The sequence below is a fragment of the Pollachius pollachius genome (genome assembly GCF_949987615.1).
Source record: "Pollachius pollachius genome assembly, chromosome: 19".
Classification (NCBI taxonomy): Eukaryota; Metazoa; Chordata; class Actinopteri; order Gadiformes; family Gadidae; genus Pollachius; species Pollachius pollachius.
In genome coordinates this window covers 20514447-20528402 of record NC_136952.1, presented here as the reverse complement: position 1 = coordinate 20528402, position 13956 = coordinate 20514447, and the positions used below count along the sequence as shown (strand labels likewise).

At 48.2% G+C, this 13956-nt stretch overlaps 1 protein-coding gene across 1 annotated transcript in view; it reads right to left on the bottom strand.

Annotated features, from left to right (window-relative positions):
• Positions 1–820: 820 nt before the first annotated feature.
• Positions 821–13956, bottom strand: part of LOC307090646 (MAGUK p55 subfamily member 3-like) — a gene marked incomplete at both ends in the record, with an annotated part of 25147 nt that continues 12011 nt past the window's right edge. The window contains 8 exons of the mRNA XM_079757386.1: positions 821–1000; positions 1909–2028; positions 2419–2527; positions 5640–5733; positions 6633–6713; positions 6903–7061; positions 7302–7364; positions 13946–13956. The exon at positions 13946–13956 is cut by the window's right edge and continues 22 nt beyond it. Coding sequence (XP_079613512.1) covers positions 821–1000; positions 1909–2028; positions 2419–2527; positions 5640–5733; positions 6633–6713; positions 6903–7061; positions 7302–7364; positions 13946–13956 — 817 coding nt within the window. The remainder of the gene's footprint in view (positions 1001–1908; positions 2029–2418; positions 2528–5639; positions 5734–6632; positions 6714–6902; positions 7062–7301; positions 7365–13945) is intronic.

The window sequence follows — 13956 nt, the reverse complement described above, 5'->3', positions numbered from 1 at the left end:
ATTCGTAACAGAAGTTTCTAATGGCTTCAAATCTGTCGGGATGTCATTCTCAAGTTAGTATGACCTCACCAGCTTCAACAAATAAGAAAGGGCCAGTTAACTTGTTTTTTTGGTTTGGGACTGGGTTGAGGTGTAAAAACGGACACATTAGTTGTAAAGATACGATGGTAGTGATGTAGATCCAGCAGTAACTTAACTTTAAGCCCCCCCACTGCCCTACGTCAGTGGGGTCCTACTGCAGTCCGGTCCCTCCTCCCGGGTCTAGGTCCTGACCCAGGAGACCCCCCTCCCGGGTCTAGGGCCTGACCCAGGAGACGGCCCCCCCTCCCGGGTCTAGGGCCTGACCCAGGAGACGGCCCCCCCTCCCGGGTCTAGGGCCTGACCCAGGAGACGGCCCCCCCTCCCGGGTCTAGGTCCTGACCCAGGAGACCCCCCTCCCGGGTCTAGGTCCTGACCCAGGAGACCCCCCTCCCGGGTCTAGGTCCTGACCCAGGAGACGGCCCTCCCGGGTCTAGGTCCTGACCCAGGAGCAGCCCTCCCGGGTCTAGGTCCTGACCCAGGAGACCCCCCTCCCGGGTCTAGGTCCTGACCCAGGAGACCCCCCTCCCGGGTCTAGGGCCTGACCCAGGAGACGGGCACCCCTCCCGGGTCTAGGTCCTGACCCAGGAGACGGCCCTCCCGGGTCTAGGTCCTGACCCAGGAGACGGCCCTCCCGGGTCTAGGTCCTGACCCAGGAGACCCCCCTCCCGGGTCTAGGTCCTGACCCAGGAGACGGCCCTCCCGGGTCTAGGTCCTGACCCAGGAGACCCCCCTCCCGGGTCTAGGGCCTGACCCAGGAGACGGGCACCCAGTGGGGCTCGGTCTCTACCCGCTCCAGGAGGCCCTGCAGCTCCAGTAAGGCCCCGGCCGGCTCCTCCTTCAGCAGGACGTAGTCCGCCCAGTGGCCGTAGAGATCGTCCACCTGCTCAGCCGACTGCCTCATCTCCTCCAGGTCCTCCTCCTGGGGGACGGGGGGGACAGGGCAGAGGGTGAGACAGGGCAGAGGGTGAGACATGGGGGACAGGGCAGAGGGTGGGACAGGGCAGAGGGTGAGACATGGGGGACAGGGCAGAGGGTGGGACATGGGGGACAGGGCAGAGGGCGAGACAGGTCAGAGGGTGAGACATGGGGGACAGGGCAGAGGGTGAGACAGGGCAGAGGGTGAGACATGGGGGACAGGGCAGAGGGCGAGACAGGTCAGAGGGTGAGACATGGGGGACAGGGCAGAGGGTGAGACAGGGCAGAGGGTGAGACATGGGGGACAGGGCAGAGGGTGAGACAGGGCAGAGGGTGAGACATGGGGGACAGGGCAGAGGGCGAGACAGGTCAGAGGGTGAGACATGGGGGACAGGGCAGAGGGTGAGACAGGGCAGAGGGTGAGACATGGGGGACAGGGCAGAGGGCGAGACAGGTCAGAGGGTGAGACATGGGGGACAGGGCAGAGGGTGAGACAGGGCAGAGGGTGAGACATGGGGGACAGGGCAGAGGGTGAGACATGGGGGACGGGTCAGAGGGTGAGACATGGGGGACGGGTCAGAGGGTGAGACATGGGGGACACTGACCACGGGGCCGGATCGACATGAATAGGATTATTAAGTTATAAAGTAAAATAATGCAACAATCTGGACAGCAGCATGTGTCCCAAACGTTATTCCGAACATTGTAATGGCCTGGAGAGCGGAGGTCAAACTAACATTGTACGTCATGGCGTCAGACGACAGGTAAATGCCTTCAGGCACTACAGTACTTTTAGAGCGTACGGTCGTAGTGCGTGGTCGTGGCCGTTTGGATTGAACTCGTAACCACGGCAGTGTAATGCTTTAAGAGCTCCCCAGGCCGAGGCAGTGCCCCTCTGGATCCTCGACCCACCGTGACGGTGCTGCTGAGCGAGCAGGTGGAGCCCAGACGCCTGCAGTGGCTGCTGGGAACCCGCGGCCTCACGAACACAACGTAGGGCCGGAACTCGGCCGTGCGAAGGCTCTTCAGCGCCTGGGAGAGGGAATAAAACACATCATTAAGAACGCGTAGCGCTAGGTCAAATAGCTAACTTATGCTTATGACACACGCAGTTAGCATTGACTTATGTATACATACACTAAAGATGTGTTTTACTGTCTGTTTTTGAGTAATTGTCATGTGATCATATGATAGCTAATTCTTCACTGTACCCTGAATGAAGGCCATTAACTTATAATTTAACAAAATGTCATACTTTAGTTGAAACACACCTTCAGCTCTATCATCAACCATCTCGAACGAAAACCAAGCTGTACCGGATCCCTTATCCATTTAAAAACCTGTGATTTACATATCAGCAACGTGCTGGGACCGCAGATCAAACCCCTCGCCCCTGGAGGGCCCTGTCCCGTGCGCGCTCACCTCGGCATGCACGTCCACCAGGCACACTTTGCTGCGGTCCAGCACGCTGCGGATGGATTCCAGGCTGGTGCCGTACAGGTTGTCCTTGTACTCGCCGAACTCGATGAACCTTGGGAAGAACGTCGTGATCACATGCTTCACATTACGCCACCTGGTTTTTCGTTTTGAACATCATATATATATATATATATATATATATATATATTGTGGCGCAGGGGCGGAGCCAGTCTTTGTGTACATCCGGGGCTTAGCCCTGAGGGGAATTTTTTTAATTTCTAAGATGCGATTTCCTGCATTCTAGTCCATTTTAGGGTGACCTGCTGGACATTGGCAAATCCTAAGTCCCTTCTAATTCATAGCCTACATTTTCAGTTGCAGGGCCGGTGTGGGTACCGGATCGACTCGGCTGCCAGATCGACTTGGGGTCCTACGTGCGCAATAATGACGCACTTCCTGTAAAGGCTGTCTTTTAAATGCGCATGCACGTTTCATTCATTCCCATGTTATTCTCAAGTATTAACGATCTCCTTTCGTTTTCTAATCTATGAATAATAATCGAATGTACAAAGATTGATCAGATAATATTTGTGGCTTTAGATTGATGGCTAACGTGAGCTAATAAACGTTAGCAGGGGGGGGGCTTTCATCAATATAGGATTAGTTTTGTAGGTGATAATTACTTAAACATGTGAAAACAAAAATATATGTGTAACCGAGCGTTTTATTGTTGCCTATACTTTGGTTATATATAAAAGAGGAATCGGTTAACTCCATTCACTGAACGGGACGCGACCCACACGCAGACACATCCGTTCTTCTCCTTCAGAATAAGAGCCCCTAACAGGAACTGGGTTACATATGCATTCATCAGTGCTTTTAGACGTGTTTCCAATGGTTTTGTTTGTGCGAAAGAACGGGCTGCGTTCAATGAAATCAAAACCAAAACGGATTGAGCCTTCTTTTTACGCCCATGATTGAGCCCCGTTGATAAACAACCCTCCCGGGTTTTGTCCGTTGGCTTGTGTCGATACGTCATCTGTTAGCGCAGGAACCCGAGTCGATCTGGCAGTCGAGTCGATCTGGTACCCACACCTTCTCAAGACAATACTATTTAATGAAAAAAAAACAATAACCACTTAACTATTGACTTCTAGAGATTTGTATGTATACTGCAATGGCAAAATTGAGACTTATAAATTTGAGACTAACTTTCAGTAGAGAGTTCAAAGTAGGATTGCAGAGATGGATTGTTTGTTTGTTTGCTCTTTTGTATTTTAAAAGTGGTATGCCCAGGGGCGTAGCACCAAATTCTGGGCCTTATAAGTCCAGAAAAAAAAAATAGTTTTACTAGCAGGCAGCTAGGATGATATAGCCATTTTGTAATGTCATGACGTCTGGGGCTAACTAGCCTGTATACCATGGTTTCTCAACGGGGGCGGCGTTCGCACAACCTAGGGGGGCACTGGGAACGTGATTTTTTTTTCTTTTTTTTTTTGGGGGGGGGGGAATTTTAACCTGAAATAAATAGCCTATTTTCATTCATTGGTTTCTAACCCCTCCACCGTCTCAGCTACTTTTTACTGTCTATGCGCAGCGGAACAGTGGTCATACAGCGCGGTTCGGTCCTGCTCGCGCCCGGACTCCCATTACATCAGCTGTCATCATGATCTCTATCGCTGATGAACATAACCCAAGTTCACGGGTTAACAGTTCAATAACCAACACAACACAATCAAAAATGGGCGATTGCAAAAAAAAAGAAAAAATAATTTTGTTTCATAGCCCGTTTTCCTCCTTCCTCAAGCTGTTGTTCGGTTCCAGCTGCTCAGAGCGTAGTCTCCTCGAAAAGACCGTTGCGTTTCAAATACAAAATAGAATAGAATAAATATAGGCCTAATTAGGCCTCTGCGCGCGATCTGTTTTCGCGGTTCCCGGGCCATTCATTCATTCGTCCTTCACCTTAATCACCAAGGCCTCATCATTTGAAAGTGTAGCCTATTGTCTGCCCTTGCTTTGGGTTGTCTCTGTTTGTTTTAGCAACAATAAAGAAGGTAGTTAAGAATGGGTTTTCATCTTGTGTGTTTAAATGTTTGTGCTCACCTTTCTTAGAAAATAAGTTGAACCTGACTTCCTTCATTTTGTCTTCTCTCCCTGTCTTTCTTCACCTTATCTTCTGAGAGCGAGACTTCAATTTATTTAACCGTGGCTGTGACATATTGCCGCTTCTCCATCCAGGTAAAAAAGTTCACCATAAGCAAGGTGCGATTCGGGGTGAAATCAGCTGTGTGGACTGAACCATTTTGCGCTTTTTGAAAGGGGTGTTCACAGAGTAGTCACAGCAGTCTTTGCTTTTAACAACAATATACCAATTTATTAAACTAATACTCTAAGATTGTATTTAGATCGATCTTCATCATGACATTTAGTTATGTTGTTAAACTATTTGAACAACAATCAAAAAATACGGAATAAAAATAATAATAATTGAAACTTCCCATGGACCCCCTCTGCCTTGGCCCCCCCACGGTGGGCATACCCAGTCCGTCGGCCCTGGGTATGCCCACCTACTTAGCCAACAATAGGCCCATGATTTTGTAGCAAAGTTGTATCCATGCTGTTGCATGTCCTTTCCACTAGCTCCGCGCCTGTGGCGTAATGTATCCTGCCCTGCCTATGAAATTGTATTTCTTTATCTCAAAACATAATTGCAGGAATGCGTTGCCTTTGGCTTTGAATCAACGCTGACTATCCGCGCTCTAAACCACGTCATGTTTGTAATCCTTGGGGTCATGGGTAAAAAATAAAATAAAAACTGCTATTGACTTGTCATTAGACATGTAGACGTGTCCGTGGATATGAACATCTGAATAGACAATATGACATAAATATAATGAACGGTGTAAACGGGGCCTCAGAATCAGGGCTAGCGCTGGCCGTTTGGTGCCCTGCCTAGGGTGGAGGGGGGGGCTCGTCGTGTTGTCCTGCGTACGACAGGGAGGGTTTCAGGGCGCCCTAACAGTGAATTCCCCGCCCCCTCCCTTGTCCGTTCAATTTGGGAACATGTTTTGTTTCATTTTGCTTGCTTCGTATATTTTAATTATAAAGGGCGCCACCAGAGGGCGCCCCAGACACATTTGCTGCCCTAGGCGATCGCCTAGGGCGCCTATGCCGATCGCCGGCCCTGCTCAGAATGCACCGTGTTGGACATTAGAAACCCTCACTTGTTGTTCTGCACGTCGAGCTCGAAGGCGGTCTTGGTGATGAAGTGGTACTCTACGCCCTCCCGCTCCTGGCTCTTCCTCGCCCGCGTCGTGTCTGCCGATGCCGTCCAGACACCAGGGAACAAAAGGAAATGCACATTTCTGGTTGCTTTTGCCCCGCCCCCCAGCCCCGTGGCCCCGTGGCCCCGCCGCGCCGTGGGCCACAGCGTGGTGGGGCCCGCCGCGCCGTGGGCCACAGCGTGGTGGGGCCCGCCGCGCCGTGGGCCACAGCGTGGTGGGGCCCGCCGCGCCGTGGGCCCCAGGCCTCTGCTGCAGGGAGGCCTGGGGCCACATCCTGCGTGTCATCAGGCATCAATGGAGGAGTCAAATCCCTTCGAGCTAGGATTAACGGGCAGCCCAAAGGTTTCACCATTACAGCGGTACTCTGATACACAGGGCTGTGTCAATGTATCAACTGCGTCTCCGCCCCCTTACTGTTGAGGGGTTTGAAACGCTAAGAGTGAAATCATCCACCAATGGCTCAATCAACAGTTATTATTCTGGGACTTCAGAATGTTCTGAGGAAAATCTGGGAAATCAAACTGCCATCCAAGTTATGTCTTCAGTAAATGGACTATAGTGCTTTTTCTGTAACCAGTGGCCAACCAAAGAGCTTTACAATATTGCCTCACAATCACCCATTCATACACACATTCACACACCGACGGCGGAGTCAGCCATGCAAAGGCGACAGCTGGCTCGTCGGGAGCAGTTAGGGTTAGGTGCCTTGCTCAGGGACACCTCGACACTCTGAGCTAGGAGGAGCCGGGGATTGAATTAGCAACCTTGCGGTTACAAGCCAACCCGCTCTACCTCCTGAGCTACACTCCATATTTAAATACATGTAGTGTTATAAATAAACATGTAGGTATTCTGAATACCATTTGGAAAGTTCACTGTTAGAAAGCACAGTACAAACTGTAGGCATGAAATCGGTCGGACAGTAGTACTCACGAGGCACAGCCAGACCGTAATGTCTGGGGTTCTCCGCTATAACCTTCTGCTTGAGCTCATTGATCCGGGCCCCGAGGGATCCTGAGGGCCACAACACACAGGAAGACACGCTGTGAGTCAGCACACAACGTTTAAAAATACTACTGACACATGACTTTAATTTGAAGCAAATATCTGAAAGACTAAATGAGGTCACAACGGAGCTGTGACATTACGAGGTAAACTGAGGATATTGGGGTTCGACCCCCAGAGGGACCCCAGACCTCCTACCGATTAGCACGATGAGCCGCGCTCGTTCCCCGCGCCGCGGCTGGTACCGCGTTACTTCCTCGTAGATCAGGAAGTCTGTGTGGGCATCGGGCGTGCGGGGGTCCACCGGGGAGCCCCCCTGGCGATCCCTCTTCAGACGGAAGCTCCTCCGCAGGCCGGCTGCCGTTAGAGGACCGGAGGACAGTTCAGAACGGTTTGAAGCAAGCAGATGTACGGCGAAACAAATCAAATAGAAACACCAGAAGCTGTCAAACAACAACAATAGCAGCAGAAAAAAACACAAACAGACCAATTTCATCTCCGACATTTGTCACCAATAATGCAAAGAAAAGACAAACTGAAAGCAACCAAAAAGGCACACTAACAAACGGCAGCGGTAGAAAGGTCACTGAACAGTACCTGAGTAAAAACCCCATGAGAAGGCACCTCCGCAGGAGACGGAGGCCGTATTGGTGGGAGAAACTACAGCTAATGTTAGCGGGCCGCTCAGCGCTACAGAGCTCCACCACAACAAAGAGCTAGGCTGAAAGACATGCATTACTGCCTCTACCCTCTCAACAAAATGACTGGAGCATGTAGCATGTAGCATGATTACACGCCTGTAGCATGTAGCATGATGACATGCCTGTAGCATGTAGCGCGATGACATGCCTGTAGAATGTAGCACAATGACACGCCTGTAGCATGTAGCACGATGACACGCCTGTAGCATGTAGCGCGATGACATGCCTGTAGCATGTAGCGCGATGACATGCCTGTAGCATGTAGCGCGATGACACGCCTGTAGCATGTAGCGCGATGACATGCCTGTAGCATGTAGCGCGATGACATGCCTGTAGCATGTAGCGCGATGACATGCCTGTAGCACGATGACACGCCTGTACCAGGGACCGCCTTCCATTCCGATATACCCCCACTCCGACATTGACGTCTAATTGTGAGGGTGGCGGCACTTTCATTGTTTTCAAACGTCCCACCACTCCGAAAATTTCTGTTTCCATTGTCAGAGTGGCGGTACTTAACCTTATTGCAAATGTCCCGCCATTCCGACATGGTCATTAATATAAATTTCATTACTATTTTCATTGTACTTTAATTAATTAATTCAAGCACATTAGTGTCCTACACTGACATTCTTCATTGGGGATAGTCAGCAACCCTCATTCCCTGTGGATCCCAAGACATAAGGCCCTTCTTCTTCTGCTAGGCAGGCTGCTGTCAGTAGCCTGCCTCGCAAGTCTTTTTCGGGGGTAAAAACGCTAGTCATAGGCGACTCTGTTACACCTAAAGTTAGACTACACTCGCCAGCGAAAGTTTTTTGCCTACCCGGGGCCAGGGCTCCCGACATTGAAGCTAATCTTAGGGTGCTGGCATGGGGTCAGACCACATACGGAGTTAAATTAGATGCACCAAACACCAACACTAGTTTTGACAACATTGTAGTTCATGTCGGCACCAACGATGCTAGGAAGAGACAAACCGAGGTCACAAAAAGCAACATAGCTAGGCTTTGTGACTTTGCCAGAAAGATGTGTCGGCATCGATTAATTCTCTCTGGCCCTCTACCCGAAAAGGGCAATGATGAGCACTATAGTCGATTATTGTCTCTAAATCGCTGGCTAGCACGATATAGTTCAGAGCAGGGTTTTGGTTTCATAGATAACTGGCCCACCTTGTGGGGCCGCCCTGGTGTGCTCTTGAGAGACGGCCTACACCCTACTGGGTTAGGCGCCTCAATTATGTCAAAAAACATAGATAGATGTCTTAGCCAGGCGTGACTCATCCACTCTCAGCACGCTGGGTTGCAGGAGTTTAGCAAACCTGCTAGCAACATGATAGTTTACGGTGCAGAGTCTGGAACAGCAGATGGGTTAGCTGAACCAGTTCATCAGAAAGATGTATCTATTGCACCAATCTTTTCAGAGATGAGTGTTAACCAGACTCCCTCTGAAAATAACGCTGTTCCTATATGTACGGTGGTGCGGCCTCGCACTGTCTCGAGGTGTAAAACCCGCAGGCGAGGGCCGCGACCAGTATGTCGAAATCGCACCATCCCCTTGATCGCTTCAGAGCTGAGTGTTAATCGGACTCCCTCTGAAAATAATAAAATGGAAGCACTCAGAATAGGGTTCATGAATATAAGGTCGCTTTCATCTAAGGTGCTCTTGGTCCATGATTTAATTGTTCATAATAAGATAGACATACTGGGCCTTTGTGAAACCTGGTTAAAACCAGATGAGTTTCTAGCCCTAAACGAAGCTACTCCCCCCAATTACATTAGCGCTCAAGTATCTAGAGAAATTAAAAAAGGTGGTGGAGTAGCCCTGATATCTAATTCTAAGCTTAACTTAAAGCCAAAGAATAGATATACATTCAGATCCTTTGAGGTGCTTGCGTTCTGCTCCTCAGCTCCCGACAAGCAAAACGAGTTCCAGACTCTTTCGTTTCAGCTGTAGTATACCGTCCCCCAGGACCGTATTCACTTTTTGTTGATGAGTTTTCTGACTTTGCAGCTGATCTGGCTACATATTCAGACAATATTTTGCTCATTGGGGATTTCAACATTCATGTGAATAACCCATCTGATGCCCTCGCAAGGGCTTTTCTGTCCATTACAGATACGCTTGGCTTCAAACAGCTCGTCCAGCACCCAACCCACACCGGTGGAAACACGCTGGACCTCGTTTTGACCCGCGGTGTAGACATCTCACAGCTAGTGGTCTCTCCCTACACCTCAGCTTTATCAGACCATTTTTTGCTCACTTTCCAGGTGGTGGTATCCTGCCCCTGCAACGATCAGCAGGCTACTTTCAGCTGTCGCCGCATCACACCTGCAACCATTACAGCGATGGCAGATAAGTTACCCAGTTCACTTGCTCCTCTTTGTAACTATAGGGGTTCTGTGGAGTGCCTTACTGATGACCTCAACGCTGCCCTGTCTGCTGCCATTGATTCAGTTGCTCCGCTCGTAATTAAAAAACGATCATTGAAAAAACCAGCTCCTTGGTTTAATGCAGAAACGCGCACCCTGAAGCGAAACTGCAGAATCCTTGAAAGCAAATGGCGCTCGACTAAACTTCTTTCATCTTGCATGGCACAATAGTCTGCTCACCTATAAGGGTGCGCTGACTACTGCCAGGAACGCCTACTTTTCCTGTATCATCAACTTGAATAGAAACAATCCCAAGTTTCTTTTTGACACGGTGAAGTCTGAAAACAGACTGAGACAGTAGGTTCTTCCATCGTGGCAGGTGAATTCATGGATTTCTTTGAGAATAAGATTCAATCGATTAGAGAGGAAATAGGTGCTTGCCGTGCAGCTTGTCCTACACATCCTGCGGGGCAGGATGGGGTCCTGCCCAGTAGGATGGGGAACTCTGACGCAACTCTTTTGGAGTTCAAGGCAATTCCTCTGGTGGAACTTGAAGAGGTGATAAAGGCATCGAAACCAACAACTTATATGTTGGATCCTCTCCCTTCCAAGGTTCTCAAAGAAATTCTTCCCACGGTGGGGCCTGCAATCCTCTCGCTTATGAATCTCTCGCTTTCAACAGGAATTGTTCCCTCCAATTTCAAGGCTGTGGTGACAAAAACGCTACTCAAAAAGCCTGGCCTAGACCCTGAATCAGTCAGGAACTATCGGCCTATATCGAACTTGCCCTTCCTGTCCAAGGTACAGGAAAGGATTGCAGCAAAGCAAATCGTCGATTATCTGACGAGGAACAATCTCTTCAAACCTTTCCAGTCAGGGTTCAGGAATTTCCACTCAACTGAAACTGCTGTTACAAGAGTTGTAAATGACATCCTTCTTGCCTTGGATAAAAATACAAGCTCAATGCTTGTGCTGCGTTCGACACGATCGACCATAGCACTCTTCTTCACCGTCTTGAGCACTATGTTGGTTTCGGTGGTACGGCTCTTGGTTGGCTTGAATCGTACCTCACAGATAGAACCCAATTCGTGCTCCATGAGGTTTCAGAATCAAAGCACTGCAAACTACGCTTTGGCGTACCACAAGGGTCGGTCCTTGGTCCATTACTTTTTGCAATCTACATGCTTCCCTTGGGCGACGTTATCCGCAGCTTCGGAATTAGTTTCCACTGCTACGCGGATGACACCCAGCTCTTCATTCCTGTAGATTCAGGGGACTCAGCCTAAATCCAGAAGGTTGAGTCCTGTCTAGCTGCGGTGAAGGGCTGGATGTCACAAAACTTCCTACAGCTTAATACTGGGAAGACAGAGCTGATAATTATCGGCTCGAAGCGGGACTGGAGAGAGTTTGAGGATGTCTCACTGTGGTTGGATGGCCTCGCCATCCCACAGAGTGCATCTGTCAAAAATCTTGGTGTGCTGTTCGACCCTCAACTGTGCTTTAACCAACATGTTAGAAGAATAACTAGAATTGCCTTTTTCCATCTGAGAAACATTGCAAGAATCAGACCAATGTTATCTGCAGCGGATGCAGAGACACTGATTCATACATTTGTTTCATCAAGACTGGATTATTGCAATGCACTGTTCTCGGGACTACCAAAATCTACCACAAAAAGTCTACAGCTTGTAAAGAATGCTGCAGCTAGACTGCTGACCAGAACGAGAAGGTTTGATCATATCACACCTATTCTCGCCTCTTTGCACTGGCTACCAATAACTTTCAGATCGGACTTTAAGGTGCTACTCCTAACCTATAAACCCTTGCTTGGATTATCTCCATCCTACCTGAAGGACCAGATCATTCCTTATAGTCCTTCTCGGTCCCTCCGGTCTTCGGGAGCTGGCCTTCTTTCACTGCCGAAAGTTAAAAAGAAATTGGCTGGACAGAGAGCGTTTGCCTATTGAGCCCCCTTCCTATGGAATAGGCTGCCACAAGTGATCAGGGAAGCTGACTCTGTGGAGCTATTCAAAGGAAAGCTCAAAACGCACCTACACAATCTTGCATTTGGAACATAGGAGTGTGAAAACGACAGATGCGAAGTGAAGACCACTCTGTTTGTTTGTACTTTTGTTAATACAGTATCCATTCCCACTATGTACTTTTCCGTTCTAATTCACTATTCTGTCTGTGCTAGCATGTTGCGGTGACTGGACTGGATGCCTGAACTCTCCTCATGGTCAACCGGCCAGCACCACATCACCATTTTAACATGATGTGCATGTATTTACCCATGTGTCAATTATGGCACCCATTGCACTCCTGACCATCCCTGGAAGAAGGGATCTCCTACTATGCGTTTCTTCTCAAGATTTCTTCCTTGCTAATTTCAAGGGAGTTTTTTCTTGCCCTTGTGGGGGCTTGGGTAAAGGGGGGTGTCATAAATATTTGGCCTGTTAAGCCCTTTGAAAATAATGCTGTTGTTAATCTGTGGCTCACTCAATTTCACCTTACCAGCTGTTCTGATCATCTCCGAGGTCGGGGGATGTTGTTTAACAGTCTATGTTTAACAGATTTTCTTTCTATGGGCAAAAACTGTTTTTTATTTTTATTGCTCCCCTTCAAGAATTTGTTTGAAAAGGGATGGGCTATAGGCTATATTGTCGCCTTTCTCTTTTGTAGAGCGCATTGTATTGCCTTTGGGCTGATATGAAGTAAACTGCGCCCATTCCTTGATTCGTTCTGCCGCGGCACTCCGAACAATTAAATTTGTTCCAATGTTTGTCCAATCCACTCAAATAGTGGTCCTGCATTAAGTTTAAATCCAACACCAACAAGTAAATTGTCTAGTTTTAAATTTCATAGATTAATTAAACGTTCATAGTCTTTGAAACCTTTCATACCGGGCATGTTAAATAAGTGCACGCCCCGTCACTCGTAACACACTTGTAAAATGCAGTCGTCAATTGATGGAATGGGTTATTTAGTACATCATCACAACTAACATTTGGAATTAATCAAATAAATTACAGACAAATAATACTGAAATAATTCATGAACTACTGCTCTGAACCTCAAATTCTGAAAGTAGTCATTTAGAGAAGTGATGGCTACTTTTTGTATACATAGCCAAAAACAGGCCTGTATCATGATGACTTGCCTTTAGCATGTAGCACGATGCTGGGCTGTGGCATGTAGCACAATGACATGCCTGTAGCATGTAGCACGATGACACGCCTGTAGCATGTAGCACGAGGACATGCCTGTAGCATGTAGCACGAGGACATGCCTGTAGCATGTAGCACGAGGACATGCCTGTAGCATATAGCATGATAACATGCCTGTAGAATGTAGCACTAATACATGCCTGTAGCATGTAGCACGAGGACATGCCTGTAGCATGTAGCACGATGACATGCCTGTAGCATATAGCATGATAACATGCCTGTAGAATGTAGCACTAATACATGCCTGTAGCATATAGCACGCTTATAGCCAATAACACGCCTGTAGCTCGATGACACGCCTGTAGTATTAAGCACAAAGATTTGCTTGTATCAAGTAGCATGACACACCTCTAGCCTATAGCATGACACGCTTGCAGTATGGAGCGCGACGACACGCCTGTAGCATGTGGCATGGTGTGATTTAAAAGCTAAATGAGCTGCAGTGAGCTAGGATGAGCTGTAGCATGAAACACCATGTCGGAATGACTACAGTTTACTGTAACCGTGTACCACAGCTGTACAGCTATGTACTGTATAAAGAAACATACTCAATATGCAATAATTGATAAAAACATTGCAATAAAAAATGCAATGAGCATTGTTTGTTTGCCCAGAAATTATTAAAATCAAACCTAAACAATGAACAACAAATATGTTGGAGCTTGTGGCCCAAATCCATCCCACAGCAAACAATCAGTCCCTTGATGGTGTGTGACAAGCTTGTTGATGCTATCAATCATTTATACACACAATAATACAACTCAGGTTTAAATGATAGCCGTGACACAGTGTAGCAGGGATTCACAGAGAGCATTCATCCATTCACTCATCCAATTAATCAAATCAATGAACAAATATCGAAAGTGGCAAAATTAATCAATCAACTATTTTAATTAGCATATCTGTTAATTAATCAATCAACCATAAATGAATTCACTCCTCACCTATGTCCTGA